The 19,553-nt window shown below is 35.5% G+C and overlaps 1 protein-coding gene across 6 annotated transcripts in view; it reads left to right on the forward strand.

The window, feature by feature from the left end:
- The window catches only part of LOC136858376 (synaptic vesicle glycoprotein 2C), a 277,164-nt gene that overhangs the window by 159,582 nt on the left and 98,029 nt on the right, over window positions 1–19,553 (forward strand). Inside the window, exons 9-10 of one of the 6 annotated variants that reach the window (XM_067137875.1) lie at window positions 7,715–7,866; window positions 12,994–13,056. The exons of 4 other annotated variants lie outside the window; for them this stretch is intronic. In XM_067137875.1, coding sequence (XP_066993976.1) covers window positions 7,715–7,866; window positions 12,994–13,018 — 177 coding nt within the window. In that variant the 3' untranslated portion in view covers window positions 13,019–13,056. Of the gene's footprint in view, window positions 1–7,714; window positions 7,867–12,993; window positions 13,057–19,553 lie in introns of those variants that run through there. One more of the 6 variants, XM_067137877.1, reaches the window with a different exon arrangement.

Below are 19,553 nucleotides of genomic sequence, written 5' to 3' on the forward strand. Positions count from 1 at the left end.
TTTAAAAAATAATAACATTCTTTTATGGGTATGATAGGTTGTCATTATTCGTACTAATTGTGATGTCCAAACATTTTATTTTCTTGTTAGTTTTTGGTTCCATTATGAACCTGATTGACTTGTATAAAGAATTTAGTGTGTTTAATAACTGTTGTGCATTTGTGAAGTCATTATCGTACAAGCATAAAATCTCATCTACATATCTACTCCAGTGTAAGATTCCTTTAGAATGCTTGTCGGTTAAGAAAATGTTTTTAAGTTATTTAGAAAAATGTTCACTATTATACCTGATGATGGTGAGCCCATGGCTAATGCTTCATTTTGACAACAAAATTTTGTTACTGAATGTAAAGCAGTTTTGGTTTAATGTTGTTGTTCTTCTTCTTTCTTTTTCTACCACTTTTCCCACATCTGTGGGTTCGAACTGTGTCGCAGATGTGGATTTGGCCCTATTTTACAGCCATATGACCTTTCTGATGCCAACCCTATATGGAGGGATGTAATCACTATCACATGTTTCTGTGATGGTTGGTAGTATAGCCTGTTGTCTGAGTATGAAGAGGAAAGTGTTGGGACAAACACAAACGGCCAGTCCCCAAGCCAGAAGAATTAATCAGACACCATTAAAATACCCGACCCGACTGGGAATCGAACCAGGGACCCTCTGAACCAAAGCCCTCAACGCTGACCATTCAGGCAAGGAGTCAGATGGTTTAATGTTGTTCTAAGAAAGTTAATTATTTATTTTGTTTCTTGTAGTGAAGTGTTTTCTTTTAGATGGTTTGGGAAAACTCTAGCCCTGGAGACAAGATATTTTTAACGTTATAAGTAAGTGGAAATTAATGAAATCTTACTTGGAATGCTTTTCAGAGGGGAGATGTGATCATAGCAATGTCCAGGAACCCACCATCCTGACCCAAGAACAACATTTACTTTTATAACCTAATGAAGAGTACTACATGCCATTTTCATTGTTGAAGCTGCTTGCATTCCTATTGGCCAACGTAAAGTGGCACATGATCTCATTCCCGTCAATTATGATTTATGATAATCATAATCCATTACCAACCCCAGCACAATATAAGCGCCCCTTTGCTTGTTCGTATATCACAGGTCATGTCCATATCCTATCCTAACTGTCCACACGGCAATAACCGGTCCAAACCAATGGTCTTGTCCAGGTCCTATCCTAATTGTCCGCACAGCAAGAACCAGTCCAGACCAATCATGTTTCCACACGAAACTAGAGGCCTAAGGCTCCTTCACAGCTTATAACCTGGGGGCTTGTCCCTATATCAATGGTCTTGTCCTGGTCCTATCCTAACTGTCTGCATGGCAAGAACCAGTCCAGACCAATGGTGTAACTATAATCACCATCACCACCTATCAAAGCACCACTCACTCATTAGTTCCTAAGTAGAGAGGTTGGCAGCACTGAGCACCGCTTGACAACATCCTTCCAAAGAAGGCCGTGAGCGTGTAAACAAACGACAGTCGTTCCACACGTGTGAAAGACTTGTCTCCAGGGCTAAAGGATTGATGATGGTTTTCTATCATTTTAATAGATTCTTCTATTGGTATATTGGTATACATGTTGGTGATATCATTCCTGTGCTCTCTGTTATTTTTAGTTTAATTAGTTCTTTAATTAGTTCTAGGCTGTTTTTAATCGACCTACAGGGTGGCGCACAGATAGTTGACACATTTAATTTTAGAATAACAACTTTATTTTTCACAGAACACTAATGAAATTTTAGACACAGGTAGCTTGGACCCTGGAAATTCATTTCACTATATCACATTTTCAATGTGACCTCCAGTGCAGCGAACAACATCTTTGAGACGCATTTGCATGTTTCTGATGACTTTGCGGCACAGGTCTTCATAAATTTCACTGCAGAGCTGCACAATCCGAGCATGCGTTTCCATGCAGCTGTGAGGTATTGAAGTGAAGAGTTTTTCTTTCAAATAGCCCCATAAGTAGAAATCACAAGGATTTAAATCTGGGCTTAAAGGAGAAGAATCCGCCATTATTGCTGTACTGTGGGTAACAATGAGACATTACACGATCACCAAATACTCCCCTCAAAAACTCCAGAACATCGTTAGGTGTGTGAGGTGTTGCACCATCTTGCATAAACCACTGCGTATGAATAGGGAGTTCTACAGCGAGAAGTTGAGGCATGAATTCATTCTCCGGCATGTCCTTGCATCGCTGTGCATTAACTGTCTGACTGAAGAAAATGGTCCAATTAACCCATGACTTAACAGAGCTACACACACACTCACTTTTTCCCCATACGTGGTTTTTCATTAATATCATCTGGTTTTTCTTTAGCCCAAAACCGCATATTTTTTTTAATTGACTGCCCCGTTGAGATGAAAATAGCCTCTATCAGAGAATCAAGTGTTAAACAGTACTCCATCTTTATCTTGAGTCCATTAGGCATACAGCAATCTCTTCTGCCTGTGAAGATCTGTTAGCTTGTGTAGTTCAGTCATTTTGTATGGGTACAATTGAAGGTCACCGTGTAACATTCTTTGAACTGAATGGTGCGATATTCCACTTTCTCTTGAAGCTGGCCATGTTGATTTGTGTGGGCTGCGCTGCATGGCGACCCTCAGCGCAGTGATGTTTTCAGGAGACCGAACTGCTGGTGCATGTGGTTGCTTTTCTTCCTTCACACTGCCTTGCTCTTCAAAGTTTCTGTACAAACGAAGGATGGTGTTCCTTGCTGGTGCCCACCTAGTCTGAAATACAGCTCGAAATTTCTTTTGTGTCGCCATAACACTTCTTGATTCACAATAAAAGATAACTGTTTTGGTGGGCTGCTGAACGGAGAGTAGGAAGTGGTCAGCCATGGCAGGAAGCTCACTGGAATGCAGGCATTCGGAGACAAAACAGCAGTGTCACCTCTACAGTTCCATGAAACAGGGAAGGTGTGTGCAAAATTTGAACAACATAGTACATAAGTTGAATTTTATATTTGTTTTTAAAATGTGTCAACTATTTGTGTGCCACTCTGTATCTTCTTTAAGTGAGATTTTTCTTTTAGAATTTGGTTGAGTTTTAACTTGGCTATATTTCAAATTTACTATTGGTCTAATGGGACAAAAGATTTTATGCCTTTTGAGAAGGGCTCTAAGTGTCTAAAGTTTGGGATATTTTTTTATGCTAAGGTTTTCTTTTTTTCTTGTTTTGTGAAAATAAAGTCTGTTTTCTTGATTGCTTATTTTATTTTGTTTTGAAATTTATTTGTTGGGTCACGTTGTAACTCTTAAAATCCATTGTTGTTGATGAATTCTATTCTTTTTTCTACGTACCCATCTTTCTTCATTATGACTGTTATGTTCCCTTTATCTACTTTTGTGACTATTAGGCTGTCATTTTTTAATTTTGTTCTTAACTGTTTTCAATTCCGAGTATTGAGTTCCACAATTCGGTTGTTCAGTGGAATTTTCTTGTGTGACTATTTTGGGTGGCTATGATTTTTATTATTTCTCTTTGTAGTATGGGTAAGTTGTCACAAGCAATTTCTATGTCAGTGATTAGTTGTTTTATGTTGATTTCAGTATGATGTTCATGGCAGATGAACTTGATGCCCTTCTCTAGCAGATTTATTTCTTTATTTGTGAAGGTAGTAATTGATATATTAATTAATATAGGGTGAAAATTAGCAAGTTTTGTCTTCGTTATTGTTTTATGCTCTGTTTTCCCTGTTTATTGATTAGGTTACATATTTTATTGTCAACGATCTTTTGTTTCCTCATTGTTTCTTTGTTAATGTAATTTTGCAAAAAAATGAGTGTAGTATGTCAATTGAGAGGGGTGCCAAAAGCTGCTTAGGTTTAAATGGATTCATAGAATTTTGTTTGTTGATTTCCTGTTTCTTTATGTACGTGAATTTAATTTTGTTTTTGATCCATAATAGCTGTGATAGGGATGTTGATATTTTAGCCAAATTTGTTGTGGGTTCGCTTTTTTGGATATGTATTTGAGAATTAGCTTCAATTCTAGATATTTCTTATTAAATGTAATTGATTTGTCAATGTTGAGATTTTTGGCTTCGTAATTTGTCTGACTGGCTGAATAATTTTTAAGAAGGAAGCCATACTTTCCACTGCCAACTTAGTTAAAATGTAACTTAAAAGCTTTTCAGTATGTCAAACACAGAAGCTCAAATATAATATATAACACTGTAACATACCTGTAAAAAATTATTGTACCACCATATGCCTGTGGCTTTGCCCTCGTTTATTAATTCAAATTCACGTTAGATGTTTCTAAACCATTTATTTAAAAGCAAAGGAAAATATATATTTATTAACACACACAGTTTTTACATGAATTGTATTATTTTATTTTTAATTATATTGTTACTTCTTATGCTTAAAATACCGGGTTGGTGGATGGTACAAATGATATTAAAATAATATAAAAGATAATATCATATGTAAAACAAATTAATTTTTCCTTATAGAGCTTCCAGATAAACTATATTAAGTATCCTTCCATTTTGAGCCTAGATATATATATAGTGTGTTTGCCTTTTGACTCTTGAACAACCCACGTACAGTTTACCGAGGGCGAAGCACCATTTCCGAAGATCGAGTCATTCAGCTCCAAGCGATTGCCCTTGTGCCTTTTTTATGTTCATAGTGAAACTCAAACAAACGGTGAATTGCAGACATATAAATTGAAATGGTATATCTGAAGGGATGATTTGAATTCGAGGAATGAATACTACTGTACTTCACCAGCAGTATGTTCAATCATGATGGTGGTTTCAACAATAATCAGCATCACTTTCTTAACTGAGAGTTGTGCCCCGTTGCAGAGGGAAGGATGATTCATATATCCGAGAAGGATAATCGGAACCACAATCGTCCGCTTGAAGATGTTCGGAAGTACTCCAGGTGACTTGACTCCAAGATGTTCAAAAGCTCTGTTGTAGAGTTGACCTGTATTACATGTCGTGTCAATAGACTTGTAAATTGGTAGAACACTAAGTAATTCTTGCAAAAGTTGCTTACTGATGACTCAGATAGCCTCAGTTCTTGGAACAAAAATTGCTCTTTGACACAGCCATGAGTGATTGGTGAAATGCTATGCCCTTGTACGTTAAAAATTTCAGATCTCTACGTCCCGTAGATTTGGCTGGGCATCATGCACATACACACAGACAAACAATTTCATATATCATGCACTGAACAAAAGTATATTCCTATGCCATGGACTTAAAATGGCATCTTGACTGATGTATGAATTGCTATTCCTTTTTTTTTTTTTTTTTTTTTTTTTTTTTTTTTTTTTTTTTTTTTTTACAAAATTGGCTTTACATCGCACCAAAATAGATAGGTCTTATGGTGACGATGGGATAGGAAAGGACCAGGAGTTCGAAGGAATGGGCTGTGGCCTTAATTAAGGTACAGCCACAACATTTGCCTGGTATGAAAATGCTAAACCACAGAAAAAACGTTTTCAGGGCTGCCGAAGGTGGGGTTCGAACCTACTTTCTCCTGAATGCAAGCTCACTGCTGCATGCCCCTAACCAAATGAGCAACTCACTCGGTTTACTATTCCTTGTTTATCTATCTTATGTATTATGTGTTTCCTCTCAATAAAATATAAGATTGAGTTAGTTGAAGAAAAATATGATTCAAATTTTATTGCTGGTATAGTGAAATCCTCATATTCCCTAACATTTTTAGTAAATAAGTACATAAATAAATTATTAAAACAATTAGAATTAATATAAAAAATTAATGAAAAGAGGTCTTTCTTTAACTGTATAAATATTCATTGAACAATACGCCTACGTTAAAAATTTCAAATCTGTGCATGCCGTAGATTTGACTGGGCATCTCACACATACATACATATAAACACTTCCAGATATTATGGACTCAATGTGGCACTTTGTTCTTGGCCTGAAAGTGGCTTCCTACACCATGGACTTAAAATGGCTCCTTGACTTGTTTTACCTATCTTATATACATTGCCCAGCGACAAGTGAATATATAGCCTATCTAAAATAAATTCTATAAGAATTTAATTGTATAAAGTCCACCTGTTCAGTACATGTTTGCCATTTGATAAATGGTGTGTCTAAAAAACTACATAAGACATATTTGACATAGCCTAGGGTCATCATCAGCTGAAAATAACACAAAGATGAAAGACACATACAAAAAAAAAAACCTTGAGATAAAATACAATTAACAAATGCAATGAAAATCTATGCTTAAAAATGTTCATAGCTTCAGTCTTGGATGAATTTAGTCGTAACAGGTATGGTTCCAACCGTATTTAACATAACTATTGGTTGGCTGGAGGAATACTTTATAAACTTGTGAAGACTGAAGAATGTTGTTCTATTTGTCATGCTTCTGGAAACGGAATGAAGTTTTAAAATCCATAAAATTTCTTAATGGAGAATACAAGTATAGCCAGGATCTAAAAGTGAAACCAAAAAGCCAAGTGTGGGAACAAAAAAATTAAATAGAAGTAAAAGATAATATGAAGAGTCGCAAAATATTACTCACTTCCTCTTTCCTCCAGCCCTGTGCTTATATAGATCAGATTGGGTCGGTATTGACCTCCCCACTGACTGGCGACCATTCTGATGTTGTGCTGGGTGGGGGAAACAGCGGATGAGGGGTGGTAGAGTGAGTGGAAGGATGGGAAGATGGACCAGTAATGCGTGTTGCGACAGACTTAATTGAGCATTGCTTCAGATCTTCCTCGATTATTATGTCAACCAGGATTTTTGCTTTTTCTTGGATTTCATTAAGATTATGGATGGGATTGGATTGGATTTTTGATCAAAGTTTATATAAATATTTACTAAAATGTTTAATAAAGTTCCCTTTTTGGTTATATGTGGGATATCTATATCTTTATCTATGGTGGAGAAAGGGTGATTATAATCTTTCATGTGTTGACTCATAGCAGAAAATCTTCTGTATTTAGCTACATTAAAATGTTCTTTGTAGCGGACTTGAAAGTTCCTCCCTGTCTGTCCGACATAACTTGTGTTACACTGGTTACACATCTACTTGTAGACCCCTGACTACAAATGTTTGTTGGATTTGTTAAGTGTGTTAGTGTTATAGAAAAGTTTAGAAGTAGTGTTGTTAGTTCTAAAGGCGACATTGAGGTTCTGTTTTATAAAAATGTTCAAGATTTGGTATAGGTTATTGCTGTTGAAAATGAAGGTGACAAAGTTAGTATTCGCTTTCTTTTGTTTAAGTGTGGTGGTGGTTTTATTTTTGATTTTATTGAGAATTCTGCCAACAAAATTGCTATTAAACCCATTAAGGCATGCTAAAGTGTGGATGGTGTCAATTTCTTTCTTATAAGCTTTCTTGGACATAGGAATGTTCAAGGCTCTAAAAAGAGGCCTTTTGTGAGAGCCAGGGTGCAGTGAATCTTGTCTGATCATGTTGGCTGTCTGGGTGGGTTTTCTAAAGATTTCAAACTTGACATGTTTGTCACTTCTCCTAATTTTAAGGTCTAGAAAATTTAAAGATCTACCTGTTTCAAATTCAACTGTGAATTTTATGTAGGGGTCACAAGTGTTTAACTTATTAAGGAGAGCTGTACTGTCTGATACATTGATCAATAATGGTGAAAATATCATCTACATATCTCAACCAATGGAATATACCTGGTGAATTGTTGAGTATCTTGTTTTGTTTTTTTTCTTTTCAGATTTTCTATAAAATTTTCTTCCACTCACTCTACCTACCCTCACCCGCTGTTTCCCCTACCCAACACATACATCAGAACGGTCGCCAGTCAGTGTGGAGGTCAACACCGACCCAACCTGATCTATACAAGCACAGAGCTGGAGGAAAGAGGAAGTGAGTAATATTTTGCGACTCTTCATATTATCTTTTACCTCTACTTCATTTTTTTGTTCTCACACTTGGCTTTTTGGTTTCACTTTTAGATCCTGGCTATACTTGTATTCTCCATTAAAAAATTTTACGGATTTTAAAACTTCACTCCATTTCCAGAAGTATGACAAATAGAACAACATTTGACAGTCTTCACAAGTTTAAAGTATTCCTTCAGCCAACCAATAGTCGTGTTAAATATGGTTGGACCCACGCCTGTTACAAACAACTAAATTCGTCCAAGATTGAAGCTATGAACGTTTTAAACATAGATTTTCATTACATTTGTTGATTGTATTTTATCTCAAGTTCTTTATTTATCACTGTTTTTGTATATGTCTTTCACCTTTGTGTTATTTTTAGCTGATGATGACCTCTAGGCTAGGTCAAAACATGTCCTATGTAGCTATCTAGACAGACCATTTATCAAATGGCAAACATGCATTGAACATGTGGACTTCATACAATTATATTCTTTTAGAATTTTATCTTAGATATTTAAAGTCAATACGGAACCAGAATGAAGTTCATTACTTGTAATAGTGAATCTATGCATTTAATCTTGGCGATAGCACGTTTGATTGTCATATCTCAACACACGTTTTCTGAGGGTTTTTCATTCATGACACACCAACGAAAGTAAAAATGAAATATCCAGCTTTGAGGTGCATTCAGATCCACTTCCATCTACCTACATTCAAAGTTTCAGATCTCTGCATGCTGTAGATTTGACTGGGCATTGTGCAGCACGCATGCACGCACACACACTCTCTCTCTCTCTCTCTCTCTCTCTCTCTCTCTCTCTCTCTCTTACTTAATGCTATAGATTAAACAAAGAACAACATGTTTCGTTTTACTGTACAAGAACATCCTCAGATTTTATGAAATCACTTTAAATCATGCATATGTATGTACAATATTGTTTATGTTGCATAAACTTGTCAATGCTTGAGAGATGGTGATAATATGAACAAAGATTAACACATAATGATTGTATTAATATTCAGCTATCACCGTATTAACTTATAGAAATGTTTCTGTACTTATCTAAACTTCTAAAGTATAGTCTTTTGTCTTCAATCACTGTTTCTAGACTGTGGTCATGGAGGGCTCTGTGGAAAGGGGAGGTGAAGTAGTGAAGCTACCTTCAAGTGTCATACAAAATACTGAGCCATTTTACTACCTCCCATTCATAGTTTATCACCAGTTGTTCTGGCACCATCCCGAACAGTAAGTCACTTGGTAGATATAGATCTCTCCCGAAGACTACATAGGCAGGTGTCATGCTTTAATCTCGTCTCAGCTAGATTTAAGTTCATCCTGATTAGCTTTAAACTCTACCATGAGTTCATCCTTGCTAACTTTTAATATGCTTAAGTTCACAGAGCTTATCTGAAAGGGCTTGGAAACTACACTCCGTCTTGTCAATTATTGTAGAAATTTCTTGCACTAAATATGCTACGGATTAAATCTCATTTCTGACACCAGTTGCGGCAGGTTATCAGGGCCCTTTAAACTTAAATTACTACACAGAGAGGTAGCATGCCTTACAATCCACGAAATTTATTGAACTACTATTTACAGTTAATCACAAGCTCACTTGCATTGAGTTTTCTACTCAAAGCAGTTTTTACTCATGACTGTAACACACAAGAACACCAGCATGTTGAACAACTTCTCACAGCACAGTGCCATTCCAGAACAGTTCACAACAGCAAGCCTCATTGAACTCCGTGTACGATAAAATGGGGAACACTGACATAATGTGGTAATATCAAACATTTACACCTTTTGAAAATAAAACTTCCCTCCAAGGAACAAAATATTTTTTATAATAACTATGACATTCACAAATAGGAGGTAATTTTTTTCAGAAACAATATATGCTCAGTCTGGAATTAATATTTATTGTCATTAACTGTAGAGAAAATGAAACAATAAAAAGTACAAATTACATTATTTCAAAACAACCAGAAAATTTAATTTCTACAGCAAAGCTGACAGAAAACAGACAGTTAGATAAAAGTTGCATTTAGTTGTAGTGATACTGTATTTGCTTGTGTTCCTAGTGCACCATTTTTTTATCCTTCCAAAACTGGGGTCCACATCACACATGAATTCTTTAATTTTTTGGGCCATTTTCCAACCAATATTTGATGGGTGTAGTAATTCCAGCAAACTTCTGTTCTCAAGACTTTAATTTCAGTCATGTTCCAACCGATGTTGCAATATTTGACTGGTTTAGTATTTCTGGCAAACTTCTGCTGTTGGATTTGTAACCTTGGTGGTGTACAGTTGGTAAAAGTATGCAAATATGAGTAGTGAAAGATTACATTCCTTCAGTTCCACAGAAAAACTATGAGTTATTAAAGAGGCTGAAGAGTTAGCAAATTATGCAGCGGAAAGATAATATGACATTCCAGAATCATGAGTTAGAGATTGGAGGGAAAAAAGGATGTATTACTTTCAAGCAACAGCAATATGCATGGTTTTCTTGGTTCATCACCTAAGTTTCCTCAAGTAGAGGAAAACTTCTCATATTTATTACCACCAGGCACCAGTTTGGATTTGCTGTGAGTACGGAGTTGTGCCGATTGCAAGTTATGAACATTGCATAAGAGCTTGGTGTGGGATATGATTTTAAAGCGAGCAGATTCTTTATGATAAATGATGAGGCTTCAAGTTCTGCTGGTCAATAAGAACGTGCTATCTTTAAATGATGACTAAAATGTTTTTAAATGTTTCTTACAGTCATCTTTATACTTTAACTCTTAATTTCTTCACTTTTACCTGGATCTAATATTGAACTTTTCTTTCACTGGAGATTGAATTCTAGTGGACTCCTTGTATTCCAGTACTAAACTGACCACATCTGTGGACACTGCTTCCTTTTACCGTACTTTTTAAATAGGCCTATAGACTTTAAAGACCAAGTACATACGTCCAACCCTTGTCTCGTTTCTCTAAGGGGTCAGGTATGAAGTGAGATGAATCTTCGTAGTGAGATTTTACGACCAGAAGCCCTTCCTGACATCAACCTCATCAGAGGAGTTAATGGGATGAGATGGATGACATGATGTATGATAGTAGGAAGGGAGAGGGTGAAACCCAATGCCAGCGCATGTCCGACTCCTGTTGAATAACACCAAGGGGTCTGCTCGAGGCTTAACATCTCCATCTGATAGATAAATCACCATCAACACCATCATATGTCTCCCCCCATATGAACACTGTGGAGAGGTTTGAAATTGAATCCAGGCTTTTGGAACGCAATCTGATGATTAGGAATTGTATAGGCCCTACCACCACTTCTCCTTCACTGCCAGCCAACATTCTGATGATGAAAATTTTTTCCACCAATGGGACTTGAACCAGCTAGCTCAGTGTTGGATAATACCATGCTTCAAAGTTAGTTTTTGGAAATACTGATGCATAGTCAGAAAATTGAATGGCACCAAAGTACTGATTGATGACAGTTTGTCAAGCCATCTTTACCTTCATGCAATACAAATGTGTGATAAAGATGTCATATTGTTTGCTCTACTTCCACCTAATCCACACACATGTGTTAACCACTAGATGTATCATTTTTTCGGCCTTCAAAACTTGCATGGTGAAGCACCTTAGACGAGTGGAAGAAGACTAACAGAGAGGTTCTATCCAAATCCGAGTTTCCTTGATAGCTGAAAAGACATTTGAGAAAATAGAAATCAGCAGTGCTAAGAATGTTGTATCTGGTTTTCATAAAACTGGAATTCAATCCTTCTCTGCAGGAAAGGTACTATCACTAATTCCAGACATGGAAAACACAGGTTTCTTGAGTGATAAATTATCATGGACTGAATCATTTATTCACCATCTGAAAGAAGTATGAGTTGGAGCACCAAATACTAATGGACAAGCTATATGAGAAAAATTACTTTGTCTTTCACTTGGGAAGGGAATTGTGGTTCATGATTTCAGACCCATCAGTAAAAAAAAATACTTCAACATCAGTGCCTTATCAAAAGAATTGAACTCTAAATCAGCACTCTGAAGCATCATCTTCTGATGAAGAGAGAGAGTAGTCTCTTTCCACTAAAAGAAGTGAAGAAAAAAGCAGCAGGTATTTTGTTATTGTTGAATGTATCTCCAATGGAATATGAAGTAAGATTTTTGAGAAAGAGAGAGAGGAGAAAGAATGCATCTCAACAGGACAGTGTTTCCACAAAATAAAGACAATGTAAGGGAAAAGAAAGAAAGATATAAAACAAATGGTGAAAGTGTTTGCAACAATCAGGAGAAATATTGTTTCCCAGATATTGGTCATTTTAATTTAGACTGATTGTTTTCTGATTATATTTCACTACTTTTGTATCTAGCTTTTTTTTTATGCTATTTGTTCAGGGCGTTGGCCCATGTGGAAAACTTCAAATAGTGATTGGTGTTCCCTGATAATATTCTAACTCCATATAAAACATAAAATAAGTACATGATCGGTATTACCAATCACAGAATTTGTTCTTTCAAACACTAAAATAGTGTTGCAAAAAAATTAAATAACGATAAACAGAAAGCAGGAGAACAGCTCAGTTAACACTAATTTTGGGGTCTACAAAAATTCTACATGAGTAAGTTGTGTGTAAAAAAAAAACACAAAATATTGATCAGTATTGCCCCATGTTTTAGTAACCATCTGACGAACTCACTTCTGATGAATGACATGTCATGGACTCAAGACCATCTCGTACTGCTTACTTTCACTCGCAGTTGGCACACTCAAGGTTCACTCACTTAAGACAGACTGCAGACTGACGTGCATCAGTTGCACGCTTTATAAAGACATGAAGAAGACTCTAGTAGTTTTTCATTCGAGATCATTCTGTGCTCCTCATCCATTGTTAATCAGCTTCCAGCTTCTTCTAGGTATTTCCTTATCACAGTCTTCATTCAACAATATGCCAGCACTATTGTTCAGCTTGCTTCCGCCCCCTCCACACTGCTGCAACTGTGCTGCAGTTATTTGTCTCTCTCACCGGTATTATTGCTGGTCACCCCATACTCTGTTTTTATTGTCATAATATGTAAATAATTCCTTTTTTTCTCTTACAGATGGGTCAATACCAGTGTTTGTTGATACTCAATAACAATATATGTTTTATGTCTCGATACTCGATACTTCAATACTTTTATTCTTGAAATAAAATACAAATTTCTAAAAATAATATTGTTTATAAGGCATTTTATATTAACACTTCAATATCTGTACAATTGTAAAATTAAAATATATTATGGTATGGAGTTCCATAAACCAGATATTAACTCTACGCAGGCAGAAGCATTTTATGTCTGTACGCGGACTGAAAATATGGCAAATTAAAACTCATCCAGAATTACATACATAAAATCAGCTTCATGGTCTGTATCGCACTTCAATACATTCACAACTAAGTATTTATTTATTTTCCACCTAGTCAATACAATGATTGCTTAAGGCAATTTAATGGTTAAAAGTGTTACATGTTCCGTATATTATCAACATCTTCAGCCACATAACACTGTTTAGATGAAAAATACATAAATTGACAAAGTAATGCTTTAGAGGAAGTGTCCTTAAAATTAACATAAGATTGACAGCATTATAACAAACAAAAAACTCAAGAGAAAATACATAAATTATTTCTACAATTGAAAGCAGTCGTCAAGGAAACACTTGTACAATATTCCATAGATAATATGTCCTAATGAATATTTTCTTAATAATTCATGAAAAAAGGTCAATTTATAAATTATGAATTATACATTTTATAAGTAACTGTCAAAATGAAGAAATCCAGATATCACAATGCGGCTCTTATTATTAATGCAGATGAAAATATTACTAATTCCTAGTTGTCAATTCTTATTAAGCCTGCTTTCCTTTGGAACAGTAACTCCTGTCATTCTTTCACAGTCTTGTGTCTGGTGTAATATTGATGATGCGTTCTTCCTTGCTCTTGCACCTGAGGAGGTGGACGAGCGGGGGATATAGGTGTGTCAAGAACCTCCTTGCTGTCACCTATAGCTTCAACTGAGGAGGAATAAGTTGTAGGGCTATCTGTAGGTGGAAAAATTCCAATTCTTTTTTCGTGATCTTTCTCAAGCATTTTCAAATATACTAGAATTTGATAATATAATGGATTCTTATATTCTACAGCCTCATTAAGGAGTTACTGTTCCAAAGGAAAGCAGGCTTAATAAGAATTGACAACTAGGAATTAGTAATATTTTCATCTGTATTAATAATAAGAACTGCATTGTGATATCTGGATTTCTTCATTTCGACAATTACTTATAAACTGTATAATTTTTAATTTATGAATTGACGTTTTTCATGAATTATTAAGAAAAGAATATTCATTAGGACATATTCTCTATGGAATATTGTACAAGTGTTTCCTTGACAACTGCTTTCAATTGTAGAAATAATTTATATATTTTCTCTTGAGTTTTTTGTTTGTTTTAATGTTGTCAATCTTATGTTAATTTTAAGGACACTTCCTCTAAAGCATTACTTTGTCAATTTATGTATTCTTCATCTAAACAGTGTTATATGGCTGAATATGTTGATAATATACGAAACATGTACCACTTTTAACCATTAAATTGCCTTAAACAATCATTGTATTGACTAGGTGGAAAATAAATAAATACTTAGTTGTGAATCATCCAGAATTATCGAACACTAGCTATAAACATGCATATGTACATAATATTAATTGCTTACCTTGAATATTGGATGCACTCCATCACATAGGTCCGTAGGATATTACTGAATTTTTTTTTGCAGCAACAGGTTAGTGAAAAAGAAAAGGCATAAAAGTCATTCCACAAATAAGTTATTACACCAATCAAAGCCCTTATATGAAACAGTGTTGGAGATGACCAGTCTTTGATTCCACATGTTCTAGTGGAGTTGTTGCGTGTTGTTTCCATTGTTTCCCTGAATTATTGTTTCCTGGTGAATTATGTGAAAATTTCGGTATCAAAAATTAGTTAAAAGTACTCTGTAGGCTCGGTCTCATGTCAAAATATGAATGTAAAATTGATTCTTGATTAACATTATATATCAGAACGGTACTTTAAGGTCCTGGGTCCAAGTTACTCATGTCAGTCCTTTCGTCAGCTGTTTTGTTCTCTGGGGCACTTGAGTCGCTCTTGCACTGAGAAGATGAATTACTTGAATTTTTCTTTTTGGACTCTACAAATGAAAAATTACTTCCATATACATCCGTAGAGTCCAAAATTGAAGCAATCTATTGCTCACTGATTTTCTTCTTACTAACCATGTTGGAAAATAGCTATATAAATTGCAAAAAGCCGGTCTCAAAACTCGGGATGCATGTTTGACAGAACATGATAACCTCTCATAGCTTGTAAAAAGCTAGCAAGGAGATAACACAACTCTATTCGAGGATTACCCTTCCCCTTTCAGCCAGACCTATAAGTGTTGTTTACTGCCATCTGTGAAGTTTTTTTATTACTACGTCCGCCAGTGATGCTGGATCTCTGACCATTCAATATATTAAATTCTGCCCTCTAAGTGTTAGAAATGTATTAGTTATGCATCTATCCACGAACCACAAGTTAAAAATGTTTAGACTATTTAAAAAATAAAAATCTGATAAAACAGTATCAATAGTGTTAAAAGTTTTTGTACAAAAATACAAGCATTTGTACTCTGTCGTGGTCGAGCATACTTCTTTCTCTGTCATATACAAGTCCTACTGTGTTTAAACAGTCTGAAATAGTTTAACATAAGGAACTTCATATTTATTTACCCGTATTGAACTGAGATTACAAATAATTATAAAATCTTACAGGTTCCACCTTTTTTCAATACAAAAACAATGTTGTCAGATGTTTTACAACATATCTTTAGTTGCAGTACTAGTTTTGGTGTTAATTACATATAGGCCCAGTCCTCTTAATAAACTGGCACAGTATATCCAGAAATTTCTGAGACAGCATTACAGAGTTACCACCAATAAATCCATAAAGAATTCCATACAACTGATTAATGAATTAAATAAATTCGGATTACAGGTCCATCATACAATACATTCTTTCGATATCATTAACATGTTTCCAAACATCAAAATCAATAAATTACTTCCCATCATCAACAAGAATTTGAAGAAATATAGTCATTTGAGTAATTTTGAAATCGAAGATTTTATTGCAATTTTAAAATTGCTTGTTAATAACAACTATTTTGTATTTGATCAGATTATCTATAAAGAATATGGCCTTGCAATGGAGTCACCGGCCTTGGGGGTTCTGGCAGAAATTTATTTAGATTTTCTAGAAGAAACACTAATAATTAATAGTGACAAATTCAAGAATATACAATTTTGGTCTGGATATGTGGACGACATGTTTGTTATACCAGATGAACGTGTGACTGCCGCTTCAACCACTCTTAATAATCTTAATACGATAGACACCCATATAAAGTTCACTCTGGAATTGGAAAAAATTAAAAAACATTAATTATTTGGACCTGAAGATTAATAGGTACTCCTCCTCATTTTCTTTTAACATTTATAGAAAGCCTAAGACTTCCGTCATAATACGGCAAGATTCAATACACCCCCAAGCTCACAAATATGCAACCTACAATAACCTGGTGAATCGTGCCTTCAGTGTACCAATGTCTAAGCACAACTTGGACAAAGAACTGAACATCATCCGGTCAATGGCCAAGGCTAATGGTTTTAAAGGGGACTTTATAGAACGTATAATTAGTAAATTTAAACATCACCCTCACACCACTTTGATTAAAGATAAACCGAAATTAAAAGAAGTTGTGACATTTACATTTAATAAAGAGGTTTATAAGATCACGAATATTTTTCAGAAATGGAATGTCAGGATCTCTTTCAAAACAGATAACAGAAGCACAGAAATTTTTTATAATACATCAGCAATTAATAGAATTAATCCATACTCCAAGTCTGGGTTGTATAGATTCAAATGTAAAGACTGTGGCAGCAGATATGTAGGACAAACTGGACGTAGTTTCAGTGTTAGGTATAATGAACACCTTAATGCTGTGAAATATAATAGATTCTCAGCTGTAGGCCAGCATGTCCATGATCTTAAGCACAAGTTCACGGACATAGATCAAAACCTTGAGATTATGGAGACGCTAAGTAAGGGACCTATGTTCGACATTACAGAGGCGTGTTTCATACATTTAGACCAGTATTACAATGCTAATCTTAATTTAAATGAAATTTCAGAAAAACCCGAAGTCTTATTTGATTTCTTGATCACACTGCTTACTAAGTTAAGATTTCCAGGAAATTATACCGTTTTTTGAGCTCTGTGTAATAGTTTTTTTTTTGTATTATTATTTTCGTCCACGACGTCCCCCGGACCCTTCCTCCGCTAACGCTCCATAAGCGTTTCCCCCTGCCACCCCTACTTCCCCTCCTTAACGCCTCTCCGCGCAACACACATGACACGAACAGGCCACACTCGTTATGCTGCAGCCGCTGCGCTAAGTCTATGGCTGTTGAGGTGAGTTTACTAAAAAAAAAGTTTAATATGACAAATTTTGCAACCAGTCTCCCTTCATTAATATTGGGCTTTCATCATTGCAGAAATCCGGTATTGAACTGAGAAGCTTAGTCCGTTTAACATCTACAGGGCAAATATTGTCACAGTTCTACCTAATCTGACAACAACACAGGTTTTACATTTTGCTATAAGCACCAAGTTTCAGAAGATGGCGCATTTTACTATTTATAACATAATAACGAAACGCAACGAGTTTTATAGGCATAAGATTTTAAAAGTATTATACCTGTGGAATGAACATTTTAATACCATAAATTTGAATTTAGATCTATACTGTTTAATATTGTATCGACCTTGGAGTTCAATGCCAACGAACTGATATACAGAGCGTAAAAAGTATTAAGTATTACTAAATAATGGAATCCAACTCCTTATCTTGAGATGAGATTTTTCACTTATGTTTTTAATGTTCTGACCCACAAGTTGTTAACTCGTAGTAACCTGGGGTAATTCTTAACTTAACACAATTTAACACAAGATATTAAGGAGTTATTTGTATTGTATATTGTTGTATATTTTATGCGTATTGCCAAGTTTCTCTTTACTGTTACGTAGCTGATGATGGCGCCGTAATTAGCGCCGAAACTAGTACTGCAATTAAAGATATGTTGTTAAACATCTGACAACATTGTTTTTGTATTGAAAAAGGTGGAACTGTAAGATTTTATAAGTATTTGTAGTCTGAAATAGTGTTGCTGGTGGTATACATAAATATTTCACAGCTAGTCTTTGCAGCTTTGAAAACTTTGTATTTGATTAAAACATTTGAAATGGAGAGATAACTGACCTTTCAGGTATGTGTTGATTTTATCTTCAGACATTTTAACTGACAGTGAATAAGTAGTGCCATTTTATTGTATAATGCTCCCATACAAGCATCACATACCAGGCAGTTTTGCTGGCTCCAAAGAATGGATCATATGAAATTAAAAGATTTTTCATTTAACGAGTGTTTAAGTGCAACCTATAATTTCACCAAAGATTTTAATATGTAGTTACAAGCTTTCCTCTCTATGTAAATTCAGGATCCTCCTGTTACTAGCATGTTTCAACAGTTTGCCTGTAGTAGCAGTGAGAGTAATCAAATTGCAAAAATCTCATCTTCTAAGCAGGGGTACAACAACATTGTGGTGGAGCCTATTTTGTAATCTTCAGTGTCTTGGTACCACATATTAGACAACCAGCAATGACTGTCTTACTATCACAATTCCTCATCCACTGTATGATGGCTTCTGAAAATGAGATAACACTGTTCACAGAGGGGACTGCCTCGGACACTGTAACTGTAGACTTGAAGTTTGAAGTCATCGCCATCAAAAGGGGGAGAGTAGGGCGTTTTTTTCCATTGCGCAGGTTCATCTTCAACTTGAAACAGGTGGTGTTTCTCTGAAGCTTTGAAAGTCTTTGTGGTTTTTGAGAAATTTCTTCCTACTGGAAGGCATGATTAGCTCAGTTGCTTAGCTGTTGGCTTGCCACCTGGAAGAATGAGGTTCAAATCTTGGTTGATCCTGGGTCGTGATTTTCATCTCAATAATCACGTGATGTCGGGAAGGGCATCTAGTCTTAAACCCCCAGCCAAAACCTAAATGAGTCCAGGTGGCTCCAGAGACTCCAGAAATAACTGGGACAAGCTGAAGAAAGTTTTTGAAACTTCCTACTAAATTTTACAAACCGCAATACATTGGGATTCTCAACATTCTTTGAACTGAAAAGTCCCTCTTTCAGAAAAATTTTAGTGTATGAGGACACATGGCAAAAGGGGAGATTTTCCCAAAGCCATGGCTCTTACTACATTACAACCATTATAATGAATTACAGCCACTATTTAATCAATTTAACCCCAAGTTTCTAATGTCTTCAAGAAATTTACCTGTGTGTCTCACTTCTTCACATGGTACTGTATCACTTCAATGCATATATGCTGAAGTTTGTAGCCTTGGTCTACAAAGAGAATGGCTTAAGGAAGGTGTTGATTGTTGTTGTTGTCCACAAATCTGTCATAACAGCTATGCAATCTGCATTTTGAAACTCATCTTTTACTCATGTTT

This window comes from Anabrus simplex, chromosome 1, assembly GCF_040414725.1.
Source record: "Anabrus simplex isolate iqAnaSimp1 chromosome 1, ASM4041472v1, whole genome shotgun sequence".
NCBI classification, from domain to species: domain Eukaryota; kingdom Metazoa; phylum Arthropoda; class Insecta; order Orthoptera; family Tettigoniidae; genus Anabrus; species Anabrus simplex.